This window comes from Blennius ocellaris (assembly GCF_963422515.1).
Source record: "Blennius ocellaris genome assembly, chromosome: 7".
NCBI classification, from domain to species: domain Eukaryota; kingdom Metazoa; phylum Chordata; class Actinopteri; order Blenniiformes; family Blenniidae; genus Blennius; species Blennius ocellaris.
In genome coordinates this window covers 26,076,021-26,101,516 of record NC_137656.1, presented here as the reverse complement: position 1 = coordinate 26,101,516, position 25,496 = coordinate 26,076,021, and the positions used below count along the sequence as shown (strand labels likewise).

Genomic DNA, 25,496 nt, shown 5'->3' with positions numbered 1-25,496 from the left:
GACTCATGCTTTTATTATCACATTTTTACTATTACTGTTTTTTATATCTCCAAAGATGTATTTATAGTCTGTTGTTGCAATATATATCTAGTTATTTATTTGCATTGCCTGCTCTATGACCTTTTTATTGGTGCGCAGCAGTGGGTTCATTTCTACAGACCCTTGAACACATAGAACATATAGAGCAGACCCCTGCTCTATATTCAGCACATGTGATTGATTACAGAATGTTCTTTCATTGATATATATATATATATATATATATAAGCTGATTACCTGAATCAAGGTTTGTATCTCCCCACCCAATCTATCTCTCTGTCTCCCCTATCCTCTCCTCTCCTCTATCCCCCAGTCTTTCTCTCTGTCTCTCCTCTCCTCTATCCTCTCACCCCAACCGGTCAGCAGAATGTTGCCACCTCTGAGTCTGGTTTGTGCAGGTTTCTTCCTGTTGGAGAGTTTTTCCTTTCCACAGTTGCAAATAAACCTGCTTGCTCATGTGGATTTGTTGGGTTTTTCTCTTTTCTCTGTTAAAAGCACCTCGGAATGACTGTGTTGTATTTGGTGCTGTATAAATAAAATTTAATTGAAGTGAATTATGGAGTAGTTCCTTGCTTTAAAGCTACTGAAGTACACTTTTTCTACACTGTAATGCTCACATTTTCCTCTTGTCTCACACTCGAGGAGGCCTTTCTTCTTCCTCAGAACCACTCATGGTCCTTTTGGGATGTGCACCATCATGATATAATTGATTTTCTACCATATGAAGCAGTAGCCTATGGAGCCCGAGTGGCCACTAAGAAAAAAAAAATAAGAGTGAGATTGAAGATCATTTAATTCATGGCCATGAGATAGTAACTCATTCCTTACATCAGTGTTTTTCAACCAGTGTGCCGCGAGATATAGTCAGGTGTGCCGTGGGAAATTATCCAATTTTATACAATATATATATATATCAGTATCACTATATTGTTATGTAAATAGTAAGCATCGATCTGGGTTGAAACCATTTTTATCAGTGTATCCACATGAGAAAACTATTAAAGGTTAAGAGATAGATTTAAAATCAAATATATAAAATACTTCAATGAATCATTAAAGTTAAATGTTTGTCTGTCTGTGCCACACATATAGAGAACTGAAATTGCATTTCTCTTCACACCGGCATTTAAAAAATAATTCCACATGCTTAAAATGTTCAACAAATAATTGTGGTACATATATACAGGCTAAGAATATAATAAGTTAAGATAAGTATAAACAGTTAAATAATGTCAACACTGCAGTGAAATCAACACAGTAAAGTGAACAGAAAGTTCTAACAAATATAAATGATGATGATTGACTTTGAGTGTCTTCTATTGGATCTTCAGTCCAAGCAGAACATTCCAGAACGTCTTCCAGACGCATCAAGTGGTGAAATGCCTGGGCATAGAGCAGTATCGTAAGTAGCCATAGATGCATCCACCCACACTGTCTGTCTGCCCCTGTTTGCTTCCTGTGGGTAGCAGGAACACCTGCCCAGTGACACAAGCTACTCTATCCTACAAACCTTGGCCCTCTGTTGTCCTTCCTTCTGACTCTTCAGCCTCGCCACTCAGGCTGCCAGCATGGACCCGACTGCTCAGCCTTATTGGCTTTAAATTTGAACTAACAACATGTAACACACATGTACCATCACCCATCATCATAACCACTGATTTCAAGACCACACCTGATCCATCTGGTTCTTTAGCCCCTGCCTAGTGAAATGATGTCAGAGTATTGCTTTGTCTCCAGCCACTGGCTCATAATGAGTGTGTGTGTGTGTGTGTGTGTGTGTGTGTGTGTGTGTGCGCACGTGCGCAGGAGACAGCTATAAGATTATTCTCTCCTTTTTATCCATTCTTATGAAGTAATCTTATTTTTTGTCCATATCTTTATTTATTTTATGTTAAATGAAATAAACAAACAAAAATTATGTGAATACATCTCTTGTTTTGCAGGATTTTTTTTATCCAGACACAGAAATGCTGGAATGGATGCAGTTCAAACTTTGCAAAGGCTGCTGCATGTTGGTTGTGCCTTAAAATCCCAGAAACATCTGGAGGAGTCATCCAGCTGTGGATGTGACACCATGAATGAGAGCATAAGGTTCTACAACAATAGTTTGTACAGTTATTCAATAGATGTGTGTCGTATGGCAGAAATGACTGAACCACTTGGTGAGATATTTATTCTACACTCTGTGTGTTGATGTTGTGTCTTTATATGAGGTCACTACTTTCATAAAGGTTTAATCATCAACAGGAGTTCAATGTCTTTATATGAGGTCACTACTTTCATAAAGGTTCAATCATCAACACTAGTTTGATGATCACCATAGACAGTGATTTTAGATTTGATAAACAGATCAATGGCGTTTTAAAATCGGGCTTTTATCATCTTCGACTTTTATCTAAGGTTAAGCCGTTTTTATCTTTTAATCTTTTTGAGCAAGTCTATTCTTATTTGTAGTTTTTTAATGTGTTTGTAGTTTTTAATCTGTTTTTATTTTTATTTTAGGGTTTTTTAGTGTTGGACTGTTTAGTTTAGTTTTTGTTTTTAATGTGCAGTCACATGTGCAGCACTTTGGGAACACGTTGTTGTTAAAATGTGCTATATAAATAAAGGTGGATTGGATTGGATTGGATCACATTGTCAAAGTAATATATCAACTGATTCTGCATCTTGTCTACAGTTGGTGATTAATATTGTTTAAATCACAGAAACAATAATTCCAAGACAGTTCTGACTTTAATCATAGTGTAACTTTTCTGCTGCGTCTTTTCATTGGTTTTCACAACGTATTTTTCTCTGCAGGATCATTGAGGCTGTTGAAGGAGGAGGAGGATCCTCACTGTGTTTTCTAGAGACAAGATCAAGGTGAGTGAAACAAACTGTGCTGTTAGTGATTCTATTCTCTCGAGCTGAATTTATGTTCTCTCTTTGCTCTTTGGCTTCAGAGTTTCAATGATGATCTGATGGTCAAGAGTCCGTTCAGACAGAATGAACCTCTGGGAGAGACCGTCAGCTTCATGCCCTCATGCAGCACCTCAAACTGAGGAAGCTGCCTTTAGGTAACTGGACAGGTAAGAAAACACCTCGTCAGTCAGTGTGACAGGAGTTACACAACAAAAACTGGATTATGTTGATAGGTTGACTACCCTATCAACATGCATGATGTCACTGTTTTTTAGATTATGGACATCTTGATGGCTGAAGGATCAACCAGTCTGAGGTCAGAGGTCATCATGACCAGATGGAGAATGTCCTCACACACTGCCACAGGCTAACCCACCATACATGCTTGCTTCTACATAGAACCTTGCTTGTATATAAAACAAAGTACACGGACATGATTTATGGGTATTTTATTCTTTTAAAGTTTCATGGACATTTACTCCCTTCCTGCTGAAGTAACTACAGTTACTCTCCATGCCTTTCATTTGTTTTGCTTCATGCACCACACTTTGTCACTGCATGAATGAAGTGGAGGCAGATCAGTTTAGTAGCTGAACTCTGACTCTGAGGCTTCACTGTGGTTACAGCTACCGTATCTTTCTGAAATAATCAGTAATATCTCCATTGTCATTCATGTACACAGCAAGTGTACAGAATGAACTGTTGTTATGTCCATCCATCCATCCATCCATCCATTGACTACCGCTTATCCGGGGCCGGGTCGCGGAGGCAGCAGTCTGAGCAGAGTTGCCCAGACTTCCCTCACCCCAGACACTTCCTCCAGCTCCTCCGGTGGCACCCCAAGGCGTTCCCAGGCCAGCCGAGAGACATAGTCCCTCCAGCGTGTCCTAGGTCTGCCCCGAGGCCTCCTACCGGAGGGACATGCCCGGAACACCTCCCTGGGGAGGCGTCCGGGGGGCATCCGAAACAGGTGCCCGAACCACCTCAGCTGGCTCCTCTGGATGTGGAGGAGCAGCGGCTCTACTCCGAGCTCCTCCCTGATGACTGAGCTCCTCACCCTATCTTTAAGGGTGACTGAGCTCCTCACCCTATCTCTAAGGGTGACTGAGCTCCTCACCCTATCTCTCAGGGTGACTGAGCTCCTCACCCTATCTCTAAGGGTGACTGAGCTCCTCACCCTATCTCTCAGGGTGACTGAGCTCCTCACCCTATCTCTAAGGGTGACTGAGCTCCTCACCCTATCTCTCAGGGTGACTGAGCTCCTCACCCTATCTCTAAGGGTGACTGAGCTCCTCACCCTATCTCTAAGGGTGGCTGAGCTCCTCACCCTATCTCTAAGGGTGACTGAGCTCCTCACCCTATCTCTAAGGGTGCGCCCAGCCACCCTACGGAGGAAGCTCATTTCAGCCGCTTGTATCCGGGATCTCGTTCTTTCGGTCATGACCCATAGTTCATGACCATAGGTGAGGGTAGGAACGAAGATCGACCGGTAAATCGAGAGCTTTGCTTTTTGGCTCAGCTCCTTCTTCACCACGACGGACCGATACAACGTCCGCATAACTGCAGACGATGCACCGATCCACCTGTCGATCTCACGCTCCATCTTTCCCCCACTCGTGAACAAGACCCTGAGATACTTGAACTCCTTCACCTGGGACAAGGGCACTCCACCGACCAGTTTGAAACTCAATACAGCAAATGTGGACAATGAAAATAAAGTCTAATAAATAAACAAGATTTGTTCTTCTCCAATAAATCAAAATGGTTCAGTGCAAAAGTCTGGCCATCAAAAATAAATAAAGGTGATACCTTTCACTTCTAATAGACAAGCTGAGTGCCTCACTGACCCTCTGCTCCTGCATTTTACAGCCCTGCTCTCAATAATCTGCATGTCAGAGGATTTCGTCACTGTCAAACATGAAAACAAACGGAAAAGGCTGAAAAACTCTGAAATAAGCTACCAGAGAGTCCATAAAGTCCTCACTTTCACGTATTTCACACAGCGATTCAATCTTGTGTTCAAGCTGCTTCACCTTATGAGCCAGTTTCTCTCAGTCCTTCAGCTGGATGACTTTCTTTCTCGGGACTGTTTGTAGGAATCCTCTGGTTGCTGGTTGAGACAGAAAAGTCCTGTGTTCCGAAGTGAAGTTTTGTTCCTCTTATCAGCTTTCAGAATAAGTATTATGTTGACAGAAACACAAAAGTATTTCTTTAAAATGCTCTCTTGTATGTAAAAAAAAAGGGAAAAAGAAAAAAGATTAGGAAAAAAGGGCAAAAGCAAAGCACGAAGTGGAGAGTGAAGAAGACACGTCTGCAGTCGATACGTACCGGAAGCAAAAAGTAGTGTTGGTCGGTATCGCTAAGTAACATGCAGGATACATAAGCTAAGATATAACTTCAATGTTTGTCAACAATGTTCTTCCAAATAGTGATGTCTCTTTAACCAGTCATTCAAAAATTGTTTGCAGTTATCGACAGTTTTATGAACATTATTTCTTGTACTTGAGTCTAAACATTTAGACATCTAGATTCTGTCGTATTTTTTTCTTCATTAACACAGATATTATACAGAGAAAGATGAGAACAGTTATGGAAAATTGTGTATCGATCTTCCTTTAAGAAATTCTGATTGCGTGTAAGACTAATAATATTGGATATACTTACTTTTAACCTTTCTGCCAATACAGGTTTAAGTATTTTATAATCTGTATTCGCAAATGTAATAGGTCTTTGTCTGCTCAATAGTCATTTGTATTTTCCATATTTGGGCATTAAATTAATTCTGCCTTGTTTCATTGTCATCAATAATTCCTTTACAGTCACACATTATTGCCTCCAATAGTTGTATTTTTTTTAAGAAAGGTTTGTCAATGTTATTGTCGAGTTATTCCATCAGAGCCTGGAGATCGGCCAGAGGCTGTTTTTATGGTGATATGTTGAGTTTCTAAATGCAAATACTCGGTGGGGCAAGATTTTAGTTCAGGTCTATTCACACCACTGAAGTCCAAAGTAAATTGGGTGCACAACCTTTTAGCCACATTATAACAGCCATACAGGCGCTGATCCTGTAAAAATGTGAAGCTTTGGAGAAGCGAAGTCAATGAAAGGATTTAAACCAGATCATGGTGATTCAAAGACAGCAGATCAACCAACCAACCACCAGTAAAGCTACATAACAGGATTCTTAAAATCTTTTCTTCACCGCGTCACACAGTTTACCACTAGTTACCTTAAGTTTCTCTGTTAACGTAACACTTTCAAGCTCATACTCGTAAATAATCAACCTATTTATTTTGATTCTTAACTGTTTGTTAGCTTTAGCTGCTAACAAGCTGGTGTTTGTGACGACTCAGTCCGGTTCTGTGAAGCAGTGTCGAAATCAGCCAATCAGCTCTGAGCTTCTAAATGACGTTGTTAGTGAGGCTTCGGGCTTCAAGCCCCACTCGGCATCAAAATCACATGATCTGAATGAATGGAGCCACAGCCTGACCATGCGCGCTTACAGTTCACTGCGTGCAATACACACTGCATGGTGAGAGAGGGGCGAGTGGGAGTGAGTGCCACTCATCCAACCATCGGTGTGGATCAGGAGAAAACAAAGCCTGAAACGGTAAGAGGACACCAATAACCAGGGACTACAGCCCTCACACAGTAATTATTTACTATATAAGAGGAAGTTCTATTCACAGACAAGGAAATATTGTATTTAATCTTAAAGAAATAATAACACACTTTGCATGCAGTCCCTTCTGATGACACCGGTTAGGGCCCAGCTCCACCTGCCTCTAATGAAAAGTCACCCCTGAACCTTCCAGTGCACCTGTGCTTCATAGAACTGAACATGGTTTATGAAGTCATGACATCACTGAAGCCACTGATGTCATTTTGCCATTTAAATATGGCGGTCACCATGTATAAATATGGCGGTGACCACCAACAAGTATGTCGACAGCGGAAAGCCGTCATCTTGATACCGCACTGGCGGGGTTTCAATTCTGGAGAAGTACGGTTGCGCTGTGTATCATGTGCTACCGCTTCCCACCGACAGTGGCGCTGTGATGGTGATTCGGAATAAAATGGTGGAACAAAATGGCGGCGATCACCAGAAGTGCCATGTTGTCTGCAATCTTTGATTTCTCCACTCTGCCGCGTAAACGCCCTCTTTTTTTTTTTTTTTTTAATGGAATAGGTGTATGTAAACAGGGTCTTATTTTTATTTAAATTTTGTCACAACCCAAAATGCAACAAATGACCAAACTTTGAATTTTGTTGTGTAAATCTGCTGCGAGATGTAAAATCTTCTTTGTCGCAGTCTTGTCTCCGGTGCAGTGGCCTGCTATGGAACCCATGAGTGGCCATAGAGCAGAAAAAAATAACACGAAGGAACGAGACAATCGGCTGTTACCTCGATAATGTAAGGAATTAGTTACTATCACATGGCCATGAATTAAATGATCTTCAATCTCACTCTTATTTTTTTTTCTTAGTGGCCACTCGGGCTCCATAGACTACTGCTTCATATGGTAGAAAATCAATTATATCATGATGGTGCACATCCAAAAAGGACCATGAGTGGTTCTGAGGAAGAAGAAAGGCCTCCTCGAGTGTGAGACAAGAGGAAAATGTGAGCATTACAGTGTAGAAAAAGTGTACTTCAGTAGCTTTAAAGCAAGGAACTACTCCATAATTCAATTCAATTCAATTTTATTTATATAGCACCAAATACAACACAGTCATTCCGAGGTGCTTTTAACAGAGAAAAGAGAAAAACCCAACAAATCCACATGAGCAAGCAGGTTTATTTTCAACTGTGGAAAGGAAAAACTCTCTAACAGGAAGAAACCTTTGTAGAAACCAGACTCAGAGGTGGCGGCATTCTGCTGACCGGTTGGGGTGAGAGGATAGAGGAGAGGAGAGGAGAGGAGAGGAGAGGAGAGGAGAGGAGAGGAGAGGAGAGGAGAGGAGAGGAGAGACAGAGAGAAATACTGGGGGATAGAGGAGAGGAGAGGATAGGGGAGACAGAGAGATAGATTGGGTGGGGAGATACAAACCTTGATTCGGGTAATCAGCAAGAAACAGACCCTGGTCCGGGGAGAGAGAGGTAGAGAGAGATGGAGAGAGAGGTAGAGAAAGAGAGAGAGAGAGAGAGAGAGGTAGAGTGAGAAGTAGAGTGAGAGGTAGAGAGAGAGGTAGAGAAAGAGGCAGAGCAAGGTGTAGAGAGAGAGGTAGAGAAAGTTATAGAGAGGTAGAGAGAGATGCCAGGAGGGGGTGTTTTGAAGCAGCCCGAACTGTAAGTTTTAGTAAATAAAAAAGTTTTGACTCTGGCCTTGAAAGTAGAGACTGTTTCAGCCTCCATAACTGAAACTGGGATCTGGTTCCACAAGACGAGAGCTTGAGAGTTTATTGCTCTGCCTCCCATTCTACTTTTAGTAAACCTAGGAACCTCCAGTAAGCAGCACTCTGAGAACCAAGTGTTCTTCTGGGGAGATACGGGACTAATAGATCCTTAAGACATGATGGGGCCTGGTTGTTAAGAGCTTTATAGGTTAGAAGAAGGATTTTAAATTCTATTCTAGATTTAACAGGGAGCCAATGAAGAGAGGTTCGTATTGGAGTGATGTGGTCTCTGAGGCTGGTCCTTGTCAGGACTCTCGCTGCAGCATTTTGAATCAAAAGAAGACTTTTTAAGCAGTTGCATTCATCAGTCCTACAAAATAATGTCAATCAGGTTGTACATCATGTTCCACTGGGTACCCATGTGCACTGTGGTTCACCATAATCATCATCTGACTCACTTCTCACCCTGTGACATTTTGATGAACTGGGCATGGATACTGTCTGGAAAGTACCAAGTAAAACCTCGTTCAGACAGATCAAAGTAAAAGCAAGTGAATGTATGAATGTATTAACTAAATGTGCTATTCAAAACCATGAAACTGATTTTCTCACGAGATAAATTGTAAAGTAAGTCAGATCAGAACAACACAAAACAAGTAAAAAAATTGTGCTTTGAAGCAAAGGAATCAAGTTTTTCTTCAGTCATATCTCAATTGGTAATTCTGAAAGAACATAGCGCTTTTAGGCAAATAACAGTCACATGAACCCGGTTCTTAATGGGAAGGCTGAGGATGTTTTTTGGCCTTTATAATAGTCTCAATATCTGACTCTATAGTTGACAAAGCAACTCTGAGGTCATGCTCAATGTCCAGTTTATTTCGGTATTTTGTCTTCAGCTGAACTCGTGCTGAGAAGCCACATCCACAGAGGTAAGTAGTGCTAAATGGTAGGAAGGTTTTTACTGCTCGACTCGCAATGGAAGGATACTGTGTCATCTCGGGATGCTCCGATCAGGTTTTCTGCTGCCCATCACCAATACCGCACAGCCAAAGTGCCGATCCCTGCCCATCACCGATACCGATCACATGGATTGGCTATACATTTTTCAATTTAGTTATGAGTGCCAACTCGCCTTAATTTAGACAAAAGGATGGTTTTACTTTTTCAAGAGTAAAACATACAAAAAACTTGTAAAGAACAAGTGAAAAACACTTCAGATTACCTGCTATCAGTAATGCTATCTTTAACAGATTGAAAATATTAAGGCTCTCAACAGGCTAAATAGTGCAAAAAATGTATAGATAAAAGGCAATATATCTCAACACTGCCCAAATCAAATAATGTCAAAGAAAAAAAACAACTTAATGCTTACCTATGTTATAATTTACAAAAGAAATGTCTAAATGTGCATCAATCCAGTGAGCTGTTAAAAGAAAATGCAAAAACCCTACGCTTTCACTTGAAATGTTGTCATGGAAGTGGCTCAATTTTTCCTGCATGGTTGAGCTGAATTATAAGGGAAACTGTGTAAAAATGTCTGCAGAATCAGAGATTCACAAAAAAACTGTATTTTAAGTTTATAAGTGTGTTGCATTTGATTATGATGACATAGATATTCACACTTCAAAATACATCAAAACATACAGTATAATTAACGTATATTGACATGCATTGAGATGATATGCAAATTTATGTAAAGGTACATATTTTTTCTAAATTCTGACCTCTTTTATCCACCTCAATCCTGCCTGAGTGATTTCATCCGTTGAGGTGTAAGTGTTGAGCGAAGATGGAGGTCCTCTTATGTAAAGACACAATATGGTCCCGTCTGATGATATATTGTCAGAAGTGCCATCAGGAGACAAACCACGGCACAAGAGGCATCACTCGCTCTGATTGTTGATGTAGAAAAAGAGTGACAGACGTCCCCCTGTCGGAGCGCACTTAATGTATTCATAACAATACAGTCTGTGAAAGACTTCATCATGAAAGAAACGAGGGAGCGATGCTCACTCAACACATTCCTCGCTTTCTTATATCTGCTCGTGGCAGATTCAAGCACGAGTCGGTTGTGTCAGAAGAATATGTGAGTCACATGATCTCATCTGGCCCCACAATCTTTGTAATTCTTTCTTCAGATGAGCTTATTGCCAAGGCAGCGTTCAGTACACAGAGCAGTCGATAGGCTATTGATAAACAGCAGGAAAATAACCAATAATCAGAAAGGAGAGAAACAAGCAAAAGGATGAGCTGCCATGGGAAACAAGAGGGCCACACTGTAACCACACAAAGAAAGAGTGAAAAGATGAGCGCATGATGCAATCATCAGATATCACCTGTTTACATGCATTCAGAAATGAGACAAATAACAAAAGACAAAAGACTGCTTGACATGTTTCCCTCCATTATCGGAGTGTTGTCGAAACGTGACAGCGCGTTCTGTCACAGCATCAGGCATGTTGGAGGTTTTCAGTTCATTTAATCCACACGTGTCGAACTCCGGTCCTCGAGGGCCGCAGCCCTGCACGATTTGCACGTGTCCCTGCTTCCACACAGCTGATTGCAATGAGCAGCTCGTTGTCTGGCTTTGTGCTGAACTTGGTGATGAAGCATCAGGACATTCAGTGGCGGGAGACCTGGAAAACGTGCAGAACTTCGGCCCTCGAGGATCTGAGTTTGACACCCCTGATTTAATCTATTCAATCCAGAAGTGACTCTTCATGTTTATTGTCTTTCTCTCACGAGGCGACCACGTCACACAGATTAGATGTTGAAGAACAAAATAAAGCAGAATGTTAGCTACGCATGTCATGTTTCGAAAAATGCTGACGACCACCATTCTTATCAGTCCCAAGAAACGTTAATGTACCTCCAAGACTCTTTTTTTTCTGTGTGAGAAGATATTTCAGTCCGGTGCAGGAAGCGATCCAGGAGTCAACACTTCTGAGAGACAGTGCAAACAGTAATTTTAGAAGGCTTCAGATCATCCGTTTGATCCAACCGGGGAACTTGGTTTCTCTCAATTTGATTGCTTTGGCTGCTTAAGAAGAATATATTGCTGAATTACAAGATGGAAGTAACATAAGTCTGAGTTCATGAAGTCCTGCTGCATTATGCTGTAAAGTCAGGGCGTTGTCAATTTAATTAAAGCTTTGCCTACTTGTCATTGCATCGACAGCAGTGGCCTGGAGTGTTACTATAGTAACAAGTGCTATGGAGACACCATGTCTGATAACGGTGGCGCAACTTTGAGAAATGAACACAACGACAAACAACTCAGGTTGAAGCAGACATGATGAGTAGAAGATGGACCTGCTTCCCTGGTGTGTGCAGCTCATCAAAACCTTGACATTATCTTCAAACGTTTACACTCTCACTAATCAGTCATGGTAATAACATCACACCGTCCTTTCCTTTCATCAACCACACTGTCTATTTTTGTTACTAGAGACATTCATTAGAAATACGTATTAAATATTGATATGTGTACGAGACATGGTTTTAAGGCAGTGAGCTGTCCAGCTGTCATTTGTACGGTCAATTTGAGGAAAAGACATCGCGGAAAATAGCGGACATGTTGCTCTGATCTTTTAAAATGTGTATAATGTGCATCACTACTTATCACCGTGTAATTTTGTCGAAATCCAAATGATAGCAAAATATAGCGAATTATCGGCTCAAGTACACAACTCGCAACTGACTTCTGGTTTGTATTATGCCCAGTAACAAGCAACGTGATTGGTCAAATGATGCCATGTGTTCTATACCTCTTGAAAGATGGCCTCTGATTGGTTTGTAATTCTCTGACTCATCTTGGTGCTTTCAAATGCAGAAGCAGAGAGGAGGAATTTCCTTTCCAAAATGCTGAGGAGTTCTAGTGGCAGAATCCACACAGGTGGGACTAATTATATGGACCTATGATTGATCTAATTTTTTATTTCCAAAATGTTGACATGTGTTTGGATAACTGTCCATCATTCACGTTTTTCATTGAAGAATAAAATGTTCGTTTTTGTGAAAATGTTGATTTTGATATAAGTATTGACGATCATGCTTGTTCCTCGACCAGTTTAATCATGTGTGACTGTGACATACTAAGGTCTTGAGCAATGGGAAGCCTGCAGATAACAAAAACTAACAAGAGGAGAACAGAAACTATTTCACAGTTCAGAGTCTACAGGTGCCCAGTTTAGGGGTGCAGGTAGAAGCAATGTGAAACGAAAGGGCATACGTTAGGAGTGAGGGGAGACAGGTACAGGTAGAGGTACAGGTACAGTTACAGGTACAGGCGCAGATGCAAAATTGAATCGTTTTATATTATATGGTTAAGATATATATTATATGGTTTAGATCTCTGACCATCACAGGGACCCAAAGCTAAAATCTCTCCTCCTCCATAGTCGCCATGTGGCAGACTGAACTGAACTACCACATTTCCACTTGCATCTTGAAAATGGAACATAAATATTCTGTATCTCCCGTAGTGCACAGTCCTTTACAAGTCTTTTACGATTTAAACTCTAGATCACGGCACTTACTCTGGTTTTCTTCAAAACTTTACATAATAGTAACAAATCATTTGTTCTTCTTTTATTGTACTTAAGTAGTTAAATGTTTCATTTTTACTCTGTACATTGAAACACAATGTACACACTGTACCTTTTTCTCCTCAAATTCTTCAAATTGGCTCATAACTTACTTCAAACTCAACCAAATGAAAAGCACATAACTGAAGCAATACAAGATGTAAACAATATAAATACATATATACACATATATGTATATAAGACTATACAAGACAATTATTTAAGATTTAATGTACTTCAGGGACCACATACGGTCCAGCTTCCTCCTGAGTGAGCAGACTGGTCAAATATTGCTATAATAACCTTTAAATTTACACTTCAAAGTATTTCTTTGTTGTGTCACAATGTATGGAATGAAATGTCTATATTTTTACAAGATCAACAACTAGTACTGAAAATGATTACAATCTCAACATAAAGTCAATTTTAATAAAACATTCTGGTGCTAAATACAATGAAATGTAAAATAAAACTAGTACAAATCTTCTATAAGCTCCTTGCTTGGTGGGACCAGGTTGGAGCCTCTTGGTGGGTTTTGGCCCGGTTTAACTTCTCTGCGGTCGAACACGTGATCTGTGCTGCGGACTGCGCTGGCTCCAGAGAACAGTGAAGACGGTGACACAAGCACAACACAATCATTACCAACAGTTAACAAGCCTAATATAACTCAAAATAAAGACATTTGAAACACCGCCAACCCAACTCCCATAATGCATTGCAGTGATAAGCTCCGTGACGCTACAATATGTTTCGGTTAATCTAAAGTGTTAATCTCGCAAAATCAAGATGGTAAAACACCATTAGAGAAACTGAAACAATGATTCAATCACAGTCTCCAGACCCTCCCAACAACATATCTCTCATGCCATGGCAGCGCATCTCTTGTTTATGTTGGAAACACAGAAACACGGAGGAAATGAAAACAACTGTGACGGTGGAGCGTCTGCCGTGCTGAAACCACTCCTGCAGAGTTTCTGTGGTGCTTCTGTGGTCGCTCAGATGTTGGTGTGCAATCTTTTAAAAGCTGCTGTTTTTCTTCAAAAGAAAGTCATGAAAATGTCTCTCGTGCTGTCTGTAACCACCACCATCCAAATGACAAGCTAACTTTTTCTTTATTTGTCCAAAAACAATGGACGATGTTTACAGTGGAAAAAACATCTTTACAGTATGAGAGAAAAACACAACCTGACCTCAGCTTTCAGCGGACCGGTGCAAGAAATGTCCTTTTCCCAGCCCTGTTGCTTCCACATGCAACTCCAGAGAAAGACTTCCTTCATCCTTCTTCTTTGCTGTATTTTTACGGCAGTTGGCGGCCATTAAATGGAGCATTACTGCCCCCTATTGTTCAGGAGTGTGCCAGAGCGTAATATCTAGATCCTATTTATTAAACCCGTTGATTTGTAGAATGTGATCAGAGGATTTGGCCAATGGACGACACTATTAATTGTAAACTGGTGAACACCTTCCTTTCTGAATTCAGCTTCCACAACTGCCCTTTCTTCATTATACCTTGGACAATTTAATAAAACATGTATAACTGTCTCTTTAGTATGACATTGCTCACATGACCCTCCAAATCTGATAGCAAGCCCATCATCCTCCCAACCAGGTTGAAGCACAGCTCTTGTAGGATGTTGCTCATCATGACCTTTAAGTTTCGCCCACTCGTTGTCTATAAGCTGCTTCCTTCTCAGATCGAGAGGCAATTCTCTGGACAAAACCAACACGCCTGCAATAGGGGAGATGGTCCGTGTACCTTCCGGCCATTCGATTTTCGTTTTGATGTCGGAGAACGAAAAACCGGAAACCATCCGATTTTCGTTTTTCGATTTGATATTGGGAAACGAAAAACGGGAAACGGCTCGTCTCCTCGTTTTTAAATTGGAAATTGTGAATGCCATAAGATTTGTCTTTTCAGTAGAAAACTTGAATCTCCAGCCAGATCACCACTGGTCTACTTCAGTAATGGCTTCCTGAATTTTGTTTTTAACGCGCCCCAGATCTCTTCCTCTCTTTCACAACACCCCGTCATCTGCAAAGAAGGACCTTCCAATATCTGGACGAACGGTGGAAAACACATCATTAATCATCAAGGAGAACACTAAAGGACTAATCACAATTCCTTGCAGTGTGATTTTCAACCTCCGAACATCTGGATAACACACTCCGCACTTTAACTTGAATAGCTTCTAACTCATCTGAACGTTCTTCCCCCGACCCCCATTTGTCTCAGCTTTATTAAAAGCCCCTCCCTCCACTTCATGTCATAAGTCTTGTCTACATTAAAAAACACCGCCAACACGACCTCTCCATTTTTTGCAGCTTTCTTAATTTCATTTTCTAAGCATACTACCGAGTCCACAGTTCCTCTCCCTTTTCTAAAACCACTCTAATATCTTGATATAATGCCATTGTTTTTGGCAAAGTGCCTCAAGCTCTAACTGACCATTATTTCCATAACTTTACAGATATTTGATGTCAGCGCTATAGGTTTAGAATTACCAGGTTTAGACAGATCTTTGCCAGGTTTCCTTATTGGCACTATCACAGCCTCTTTCCATACTCCAGAGAGTCTTCTTTCCTCCCCCACCCTGTTATAAAGCCCAAGAAGGACTTTCACAGCCCTTTCCCCCAAGTGCCTTAACATTGCAATGTGATCTTTTCGAGGCACTGTGTTACCTGCCTTGCTAATTGCTCGACTCAGCTCCTCTAAAGAGAAAGGATGGTTAATGGGTTGCACGGCCATATCATCCACATTATCTAACAAGTTTACATACTGCCTAAAAGTCTGATCTCTACACCTTTTTCTTTCCTCAGATAAATTCCCAGACCCATGCACCTTCACAACGGCCATGACTAACATTTATGGCTTTTCCATATCTGTAAAAACCCGATTCCCATCATCCTCCAGCACTTGATAGCCCCATTCTCTATTATTTCCACAAATTCTCTTTATGATGCCCCAAACATTGCCAACCAGTGTTTTTCTTCCTATTTTATCACAGAAAAATTGCATCCAACTCGCTTTGCTTGTTTAATAGACTTCCTCACGACAGCTTGAGCTTTCTGATGTTGTCAAAATTGTGCGTTTTGTTTAAGTAATTTAAATGCTTTATTTCTCTCCTTGATTGCTGTTGTACACTCTTCTGTCCACCATGGAACTGCTGACCTCTTCATATTTCCTTTACTTTTAGAAATTGCACCTGAAGCGGACTGACGAATTTTGTCATACAATTTGTGATTTACCTCATCTTACCAATGCTTATTTCAGTAAATGTAATTCAGTCAGCTTGCTCAATAACCCATCTTCCTCCTCCACACCCAAGTACTTGCTCCTTCTCAATCTGCATTGAAGTTACAATTGGACAATGGTCACTGCCCATCGCCACTTCTTCCAAAATATCCCAGTTGCATTTATTTGCCAACTTACTGGACACCAAGGTGAGGTCCAACCTGGATAAATGCCCCGTGCAATTCAAGTCTAGTGCTACGACCATCATTCAAACTCAACAACTCCTTCTCATCTGAAAGAGCCTCCACCACCTACTCATTTGCATCTACTCGTACCCCACTCCATAAAGTGCTATGTGCGTTACCATATTATTTCACGCCTTTCTAATCCTTGCATGTGCAACATCTTATCTAACTCAGTGTAAAACAGAACGCCTCCGGAGGTCATTCGTCCAAACAGCTGTTAGGATATTTAACAACTCACTGTAAATGTCCTACATTCTTCTCATGTACCGTTTACATCTGCACTGAGTACATCTCAGTTTCTACCTATCAACACTGTGTGGATATCAATTCTGTCAATTTACTCTCTTTTTAGAGGATTTCTTTTCTTACTGGATTGTTTTATTTTGTATTTTTACTTATTCTATTTTCTGTGCTCTTTTTTGCTCTTGTTTAGATATTTACATATGTTGACATATTTTAATTCTTTAATTTGATCATTTCTGAACCTTTTTACCTTGAGCTGTTGTAAGTTTGTGTTTCCCCCCTGGGGAGGAATAAAGTTCTCTTCTATTCTCTTCTATTCTAACTCCATATTATGACATGGATTATAGAGATGAATCACAGCCAGTTCCTTATTTCTACACCACACCCCTACCACCAGAAACCCCTGCTCCCCACCCGTCCCTAAAACTCTATATAGTGTCCCACCTTTCACAAATGTCGCACAACTCCAACATTTCTACCCTTCCTATCTTGTCTTATAATGATATACTCCTGCGCAACAAAATCCAAATGAAGTTTCAGCCATGTTCCTTGTAGAGATACAACATCTGGTTTCTCTGTTGACCCTTTTATAAAGTGCTTAAACTCCTGCTCATTAGAAATAAGTGGCCGTGCATTCCATTGTAAGATTAGAAACATTAATACTATCAAGAAGCCCGTGCATCATTGCACAAAGTTCATCCATGATATCCTCCCATTTTAAACGTGCAATCCCGAGGTGACGAACTGCCGCTTTAACTATAATCTGACATTTCTGAGTCTTGGACTTCACACCAGCTGTAGCATTGACGGCATGAACAACAAAGGAATCCATCTTCTTCTTTTCCACAAAAAGCTCTTCTTTTGAGATTGCATCTGCCCTCGCAATAGGCACTACAGGGTAACGAGGTTGTCTTCGCATCTTTTTAACAGCTTCAGCATCACTTGCTATATTTTCCATCTTCACTCTGTATCTCAGCTCCTGTTTGAGCACCTGACACCCCCTGTAAGCAGCACTATGTACCTCAGAACAATTGCAGCACTTTGGTTGCACTCCAGCTTCATATCTATCATACTCGTGTTCTCCACTACACTGGGCACATCTTTGTTTTTGGTTACATGACAACACCACGTGGCCAAACTTCTGGCATTCAAAGCACCTCACAGGGTAACTCATCAGCACAGGCATAACCCTTCCCGGCAAAGCTTCTCCTTTAAACTCAAGCACCAGAGTCTCAGTGTCCTGTCTGATCCCATCCACCCATGATTTAATGTGATGAACGTTCAAAATGCTCTCTCCCCTCAGATTTGCCTTAATTTCTTCAATTCCTATATCCACAGGAACTCTGGTGGTGACATCTTTACGCCCCCTGGTCTTGTTTGACCCAACTGTATTTGCCCTTACTTCCTATACGCCACAAATAGTTTCCAACCTTAAGGTCTTAGCCACTTGCTCATGGGTAGTGCACCCCACTAACCGATTGTCATCCTGAAATACCTTTGCGAACGCAATACATCCAATTAATTTACTCAAGGTTTTTGCTTAAGAGGAGTAACTTTGCTCAATCCCCCCATTCTCTCGAAGAACACACTGAATCCACTCTGTATCTTGTTGATCAGAATCATCAGACCTGCTCTGCTCCTTCCTCTTCTTCTGTGTACCCCAGGCACCCCCACTCTCCCCCTCACTCTCATCGTCCATATGCCAATCAATATTACTCTCTGACACTCACAGAACAATTACTCCTCATCGCTTCCGATCTTTCTCTGGAGGAGGACACTGCCATTGTTCAGCTTGCTCAGACTGTTTAATTTAAACTTCAAACACCACGCCACGAGCTCCACAAGCGTCAGAACGTAACCCGGAACATGTGCTAGTCAGTCAGCTGCCCAGTCACACCTCCTCCATTCATACAGCTTCCAGCCCTGCTTTTTTTTTTTTTTTTTATTGAAAGAAAGACATTTTTAAATACAGTACAGTCATTCCAATGTGCTTTTATAGAGAAAATAGAAAAGCACAACATATCCACATGAGCAAGCAGGTGTGTTTGCGACTGTGGAAAGAAAAACTCCCTCTAACAGGGAGAAACTTTGTAGAAACCAGAGTCAGAGGTGGCGGCATTCTGCGGACCGGTTGGGGTGAAAGGATAGAGGAGAGGAGAGGAGAGGAGAGAAAGACTTGGTGGGGAGATACAAACAATACCCTTGTTAGTGCTACATAAATTTTTTTTCTTCTTTTTAATAGTACAGTAACCACAGTGATCTAAACATTTTCCAACTGCCATGAGATTAAACCAGCCTGAGCAGCAACAGAGCAAAAACCAAAGTAATCACAACAATTACAACAAAAGAAAAAACAAAAGGACATTAAAACAAACAAACAAACAAACAAAAACAGGAAGGGGAAAAAACAACAACAACAACAAAGCAAACAACAACTTAATTTTGATAATTAACAGAACAATCTCGTCAATGAGGAGTGGAAGTGGGAGTTCCAGCCCTGGGTTTAACGGGTAAAGCCCTCCCCCGGGTGTAGTCGACTTAAACCAGCTGATCATCAAGAAATGAACAAAAATATTCACATCCTCTTTAGAAATATACTTTTTCTCATAAAATAAACAGAAACATTTTTCAAAGCAAATCAGAAAATAATGTAACTCAAATAATTAAATTAATAATTAATCAAAATAACCATAACACATGATCTGAAACCCCGTGCTCGTGCGCTACATAATTGCGGAGTTAACCCCGCCCCTTCTTGCCTGTCAACGACTACGAGGCGTCATGTCACCGGTAAGTTATGTGTGTGTGGATGTTTGCGCAGGTGAAACGGAGAGCAGTCAGGTGTGCAGCCTCTAAATGAATGACGTAATGTGAGATGTGGAGGGGAGTGAGGAACTGTGTGGGACGTGTATGTTTGAGTGCTGCCTGCATGGACCGCTGCCCTTCACACTCTCTGCTGGGCGGTATAGCTCGGCGAGTGGAGCACTCGTCTCCCAATTGGAAGGTTGTAGATTCAATTCCCATCTCTGCCTGCTTACGTTCGGAAATGACCTATTTACCCACCAATGACCTGGAGAGTTTAACAGCACCGTATCAATTCACTAAAGCACTGTGAATGTACGTATAGGACGGTTACGGCATTGTATTGATCTGCCTTGTTACTGAAATGATTGTCAATTTGTGGAAGATCCAGACACTGGATATGACCTGCAAAGGCAGAGCAGCAGTGTCTTCAGGAGAGTGTGTGGCCTTTGGGAGGGGGTGTGGCTTTCAGGAGGGGGTGTGGCCTTCAGGAGGGGGGTGTCCTCCAGGAGAGGATGTGGCCTTCACAGTAACATAATGACACAAGTTACAATGACAATAGTTGTGCATGTGCATGTGTTTTGAAATGTTAAAGAGGTTTTTTCCTATTATGTAGCCACATTTTAAACGACAGTGTCAGTGAGAGACATCCTGCCACTCCCACACCACTGAATGTCTGAGGCCCGGCCTCCAACCCCAGGAGCCCCAATGCCCCCCCCCCCCCCACTCACCTAATCCCAACCTACACACACACCTACACCATAGCATATGCATACACACACAGACACACACACAAACACACACATACACACACACACACCAAAGCATCCGCACACTCATGCAGACACACATATACACAGACACACGCACATACATTTATTTGGTTGGGAGGGGGGGTGCCCCCCACTCCCCAGGCCGCCAGCCAGGCCCCCACCAGGCCACTACGGGATCTCATTCTCCACTAATCCGACCGTGAATAGGGAGGGAGAACCACTACCCAGCCCCCCCGGGGTGCATGACCCCCGTACTCCAGCCGCACTCACCCCGGAACATGGTGGGACCACAGCGGAGGTGCTGGGAGGACTGGGGGGAGGGGAGCCCCCCCCCCCCCTCCACCCTGTGGGGTGTTGGATGCATGTAGAGGTGTGTATTTGAGTTTTGAGTATTTGAGTTATGTTTTTAGTTCTAAGCACGCGCGTGACAGCCGCCATGCAAAGCGTTCAATGTGTCCAGTGTGTTGCTCAAAGACACTCTGGCACATGGCCGGGAGGGAAGTAATGTTTTTAGAAACGTACTAATGCAGATTCAATTTGCTTTTCAAATGAATTTCTATCACAGATCAAACTAACCATGTCAGTTCATAATAGTTCTTTATTAAAAAAAATAAATTGTGGGAAATTGTGTAGAAAAGGGCTAAAAAGAAATATCTGACAACCTTCAACGGAGTGTATACTTATATTCAACTGAAAGCCGTTTGGTGGTGAGCAATGAAAGCTACTGCTCCTTTCACACTTCAGAGAGCTCGAGTGCATCACGGTGGAATAATGAGGAACTTTCTGATGGAAACACAAATGGGATCAATATTGAAATGGTTCCAGTATGAAGTTTGCATCTTCTCTCTGAGCTTGCGCATCGTATCTTTGCTGTATTGGTCACAATGGAAGTGGAGTCATTACGATTCTTCATGTTGTATTTCTTTAGTGTTTGTAGATTTCAGAATTCAGTTTTTTTTCTACCACCCTGTGAGGACTGTATGTTTTTCTGAAACCAGGTATAGAGAGAAAGCCTCGCTTCAGTAGCTGCAAAAATTGTAACAAAAACAATGACAGACATATGCACATGAAAAGTGGGTATGATGTATGTTTTGCTTAGTGAAGACCGACATCTTGAATTAAATTATTGGCCACAACATCAAAGCCACATTGGCTTTGATATCTGTGTTGTCGATGGCAGATAATTGTGAGACCCCGAGCCCTTGTTTTCCTCGAGTAATCGTGAGGGAAAATTGAGATAAAACCAACACACGAGCCACATCAAACTCTGATGGTTTTACACACATACCTGTGATGAGGTTGTCCACCAGTGTGGTGGGGATGCAGAAGATCCCCACCAGCAGGTCACTGATTGCCAGGTTGAGGATGAAGAGGTTGGTGACCGTGCGCATGCGGCGGTTTTCCAGCACGATGACACAGACCATTATGTTTCCCGCCATGCACAGCAGGAAGATGAAGGCGTACGCTAGGATGTATGTGGCAGCGATGTACAGAGAGTGCTGGTAGTAAGGGGAAAAGGTGACGTTGGTGTAGTTGACGGCGCCGACCAGGCTGGTGTTGAAAAGGCCAGCTGTGACGGCTGATCCCTCCAACTCCTGCCGCCCCCCACCCATACTGTCCAGCATCTCCATTCCTCGGCCAGCACTGCAAGAGAAATGAAACCATAATGATCACTTGTCTTGATTGGACAATGCAATAAAGAACAGTGTGTGATTTGCTAGGAGTTTGAGGATTGTACTCGTTGGTGTGTGAGTTTAAATGTCTTCTCAGTGTCTGATTTCCATATTGTTTTCAAGGTTTGTGATGTTCTGGTCAGTTTCTCTGTTTTCATGATGAGTGATGTCACAGAATGTATTTTTATTCACTTTCCATCGTTTCAGTACATTTTTCTTCTGTATCTGTGTGAGAAAGAGAGTGTGTGTTTTCTCACAATTTCACTTGAACTCCATTCAAAGTACGAGTCCATACAACGACTTATGGGACGACGTTGTGCAAATTAGAGAAAACGAACCGCAGTTTTCTCATTAACAGTACTAACTCAGATTTGAGTTCTTTTCTGTTCAAAAAACGGAGACGCAACTGATTACTGCACAAATCTTGTTGCGTATTTGCAGACGAGACTATATTAGACAGTGAATTTGTGAAAACATGCATGTTAGATGAACTAAAGGTAGAATAAACCTATTTGAACTAGGCACGTTAAAGTCTGCAGAAATCCGGCAGCCTGAGAAGTGACGGGCTTTTTCCTCCCAAAAGGTCTGCAAGGAAGTACTCAAACAGGATTTCAGATTGTTCTGTGACATGTTTTGTAAAATAATATTTACAATATAGCAGGTGAACATTTTCTGTATGCACCGAAACTCCAGTAAACATTTTGTATTCATGGTTTATAGTGCTGCACTGAAGACCTGCAGGTAATAATAATAATAATTGTGTACCGTCATTCAAAGACAGAAAATTCCAGAAATGCTCGAGTTTTTCTGATTCGTCAACCCCAGTGACAATAAATAAAGAAAAGAGAAAATGACACAAGACAACTGTTAAGGTCTCACATCCACAAGCCTGACTTGCAATACAACTTTACACCACAAGAAGGTGTATCCAGTCAGAGAAACAAAAAAATTTATGAAACGGCCCATTTCTCCAAAAGTTAAGGAAACCCATTTTAAAGAAATTAATATTTATCCAACTGCAGTATTTCTCAAGAAAATATTTAAATTTGAAGTAAAACCCTGTACCTTTAATAATGAAGCCGACGAAACCCTTGAACACTAGTTTTTCATGTCCAGTTACTGAAACCTTTTTGACCGACCTAAGAAACCTGCTTGTTACTAGAAATGCACGATATTCCATCGTTTGATCTCTGTCGCATTCTTTTTTTTATATGAAATATTTAAGTAGGTCTGTCTCTGACATGATAAATATCAAATTACTTTTGGGCAAATATCATAAACGTTGCAGTAAATGGAGAGTTAATGAGCCTTCTTTTTACTGTTTTATAAATGATTTCAAGATCTATTTCTCTTGCCTGAAAAAGTTAACTTCAATTACAAATGCTAAAAAATTTTCAAAATGCTAAAAGATTTTCATACTTTTCAAAATCTTAATTATTTTAGTCCTCCTTACTTTCTTGGTGGTTGCTACTACGCCGAAGGACTCGCATTTCACATATATACTCTTCTAAAGTTATATAAACCTGTTGTGTTTTATACTAGTAAGAACGGCAGTAGCACTGCTGTCTGCCATATGTAGCTTCCGTGTGTATTTGTTTCGTAGAGACCGTGTTTATAACATTTTATTATTACACTGTATAGTGCCAAAGTTTTCTAATATGGGTGTTTTGAAAACAGGGACCCCCAAGTAAACAAGGAAGCTCCTCCACTTTCACATGGTGAATGAGGAAATATTTCTGAAGTCCAAATACAGCGCAAAAACTGAAGTAATCCATGTCTCCGTCTATTTCTTCGCCTTGACGTGGAAAGGCGGAAAACGAAACAAAGCAGCCAAGCTACTGCAACACGTTGAATTTGGGACGGCAGGACGATGCTCCTGCTGGAAAATCAACAAACATCTGTGGCTCAGCTCTGCTCATATAACGGCGCCGTATTATGATGTCATAACTGTGAGACGGAGCGAGAGGGGCGGGGGTGAGCGGAGGGAGAGGGGCGTCCCAAATCTAAGGGCTGAAACTGCTTTTGCCCTCGTTTTGGAGGCGGAGGGCTAAGGGGTAAGAATAGAATTGGGATTGCCCCTAAGCTTTAGTAAATAGAAAAGTCTTGAGTCTGGTCTTAAAAGTAGAGACTGTTACAGCCTCCCTAAAGCCACTGTTTCAGCGCACAGTACGTGGTGGAGCGGGGCATACCAGGAGGTTACGGTACGGCAAAGTGTACCCAGGACCAACTCTGTCTCTGGTCCCACCACAGAAAGTTCAGTAAAAATGTAGGCGGGGTTGTGAACGACTCAGAGACTCCAGCGAAGAATAAGGAAGCGGCCGGTGGCTGTCAAGTCGTTCTCTTGTGACTCAGGTTGAACTTTCTCATTGTGAACAGCAGCGTCCAGCTCCTGTTGAATCTCCTCCTGTTCCGGAGACGAGCGACACAACACCGCGCTCTTTTCACGACCTTGTTAAAAGACCACAATGTTGTGTCGCGCTGACGTTTCAATAAACTCACTTAACAAATCAACCAGCGAGCGCAAAGCGGCACATGTAAACAACAACAGAGGGGCCCAGGGTGATGAAATAATTCAATATTGTGGGCAAGTCAAGAGTGACGATCGTCGCGTCCAATCAGCAGACAGCGGCGCCGTTGCTCCTCCACACAGACCCGTTCCACGGTGCCCGGAACCTCAGCGGAGGGGGAGCAGAAAATGGTACCTGGTGGTCTGAGTCTCCTCTGCTCAAACCCTTTAGAACAGGGGATGACAACCTTTAATGCTCAAAGAGCCATTTGGTCCCAGTTCCCACTGAACACAACACCCAGAGAGCTGCAGACATTTTATTCTGACAGTCCCACAGGAAGACCATGCCAGGAGGACACGACACACAAAACCTTCTTCACTGCTGGTTGACAACTTACAACTAATAAACTCAACTACATGAACTAAGCAACAAAAACACAACACAATTATTACCAACACTACAAACCTAATATAACCCCCAATAATTACATTTAAAACACGTCAAACAGAAACTCCCATAATGCATTGCAGCTCTCAGCTCCTTTATTGCTAAACATTATTAAAATGGAAGATATATGTGGGAGATCTGGGATTGTTAGAACCATGAGTGTGAGTGGTGTGTCTTTATTGTCCTGTAGTTGTTGTGTAATTCACTAGACTGTTCCGTCACTCTCAACAAGTCTGTAATGAACCTCCTGGAACTGTGGGCTTTTACTGTGAAAGGTACAGGAAGCTCCCAGCTTCAGACACCAGTGGAGCCGCTGTCATGACCTGCAGCCACAATTCTACGTTCTTCATGCCATTATTGTTGTAATGACGTTACATCGCTGCGTCGTTCACGACCCGCCTACATTTTACCACTCTTGGTAGGGACTGCGCTCTGGGTGGCTTTGCCTCCTTACGTCCCTCCAGGATGAACTGCAGTGGGACGGAGGCTCAAGGAGCCGCAGTGGAGGGATGAAAGAGCTGCATGCGGCTCCGGAGCCGCGGGTTGCCGACCCCTGCTTTAGAAGATTTCCCAGGTCCATTGACATGAAAGAAAGATCCAGTCCAACACCCAGGGTCTCTGATGTTCGTTGTTGTACCTCCTTCCAGGATTTCTTTAAATTTGGGCAAGACCAGAATATATGGAAGCCGACCGTTCCACACTCCCTCCAGC

At 41.8% G+C, this 25,496-nt stretch overlaps 1 protein-coding gene across 1 annotated transcript in view; it reads right to left on the bottom strand.

Annotated features, from left to right (window-relative positions):
* Positions 1-25,496, bottom strand: part of npffr1l2 (neuropeptide FF receptor 1 like 2) — a gene marked incomplete at both ends in the record, with an annotated part of 98,004 nt that overhangs the window by 3,951 nt on the left and 68,557 nt on the right. The window contains one exon of the mRNA XM_080499220.1: positions 21,447-21,802. Within this exon, the coding sequence (XP_080355346.1) occupies positions 21,447-21,802 (356 nt within the window). The remainder of the gene's footprint in view (positions 1-21,446; positions 21,803-25,496) is intronic.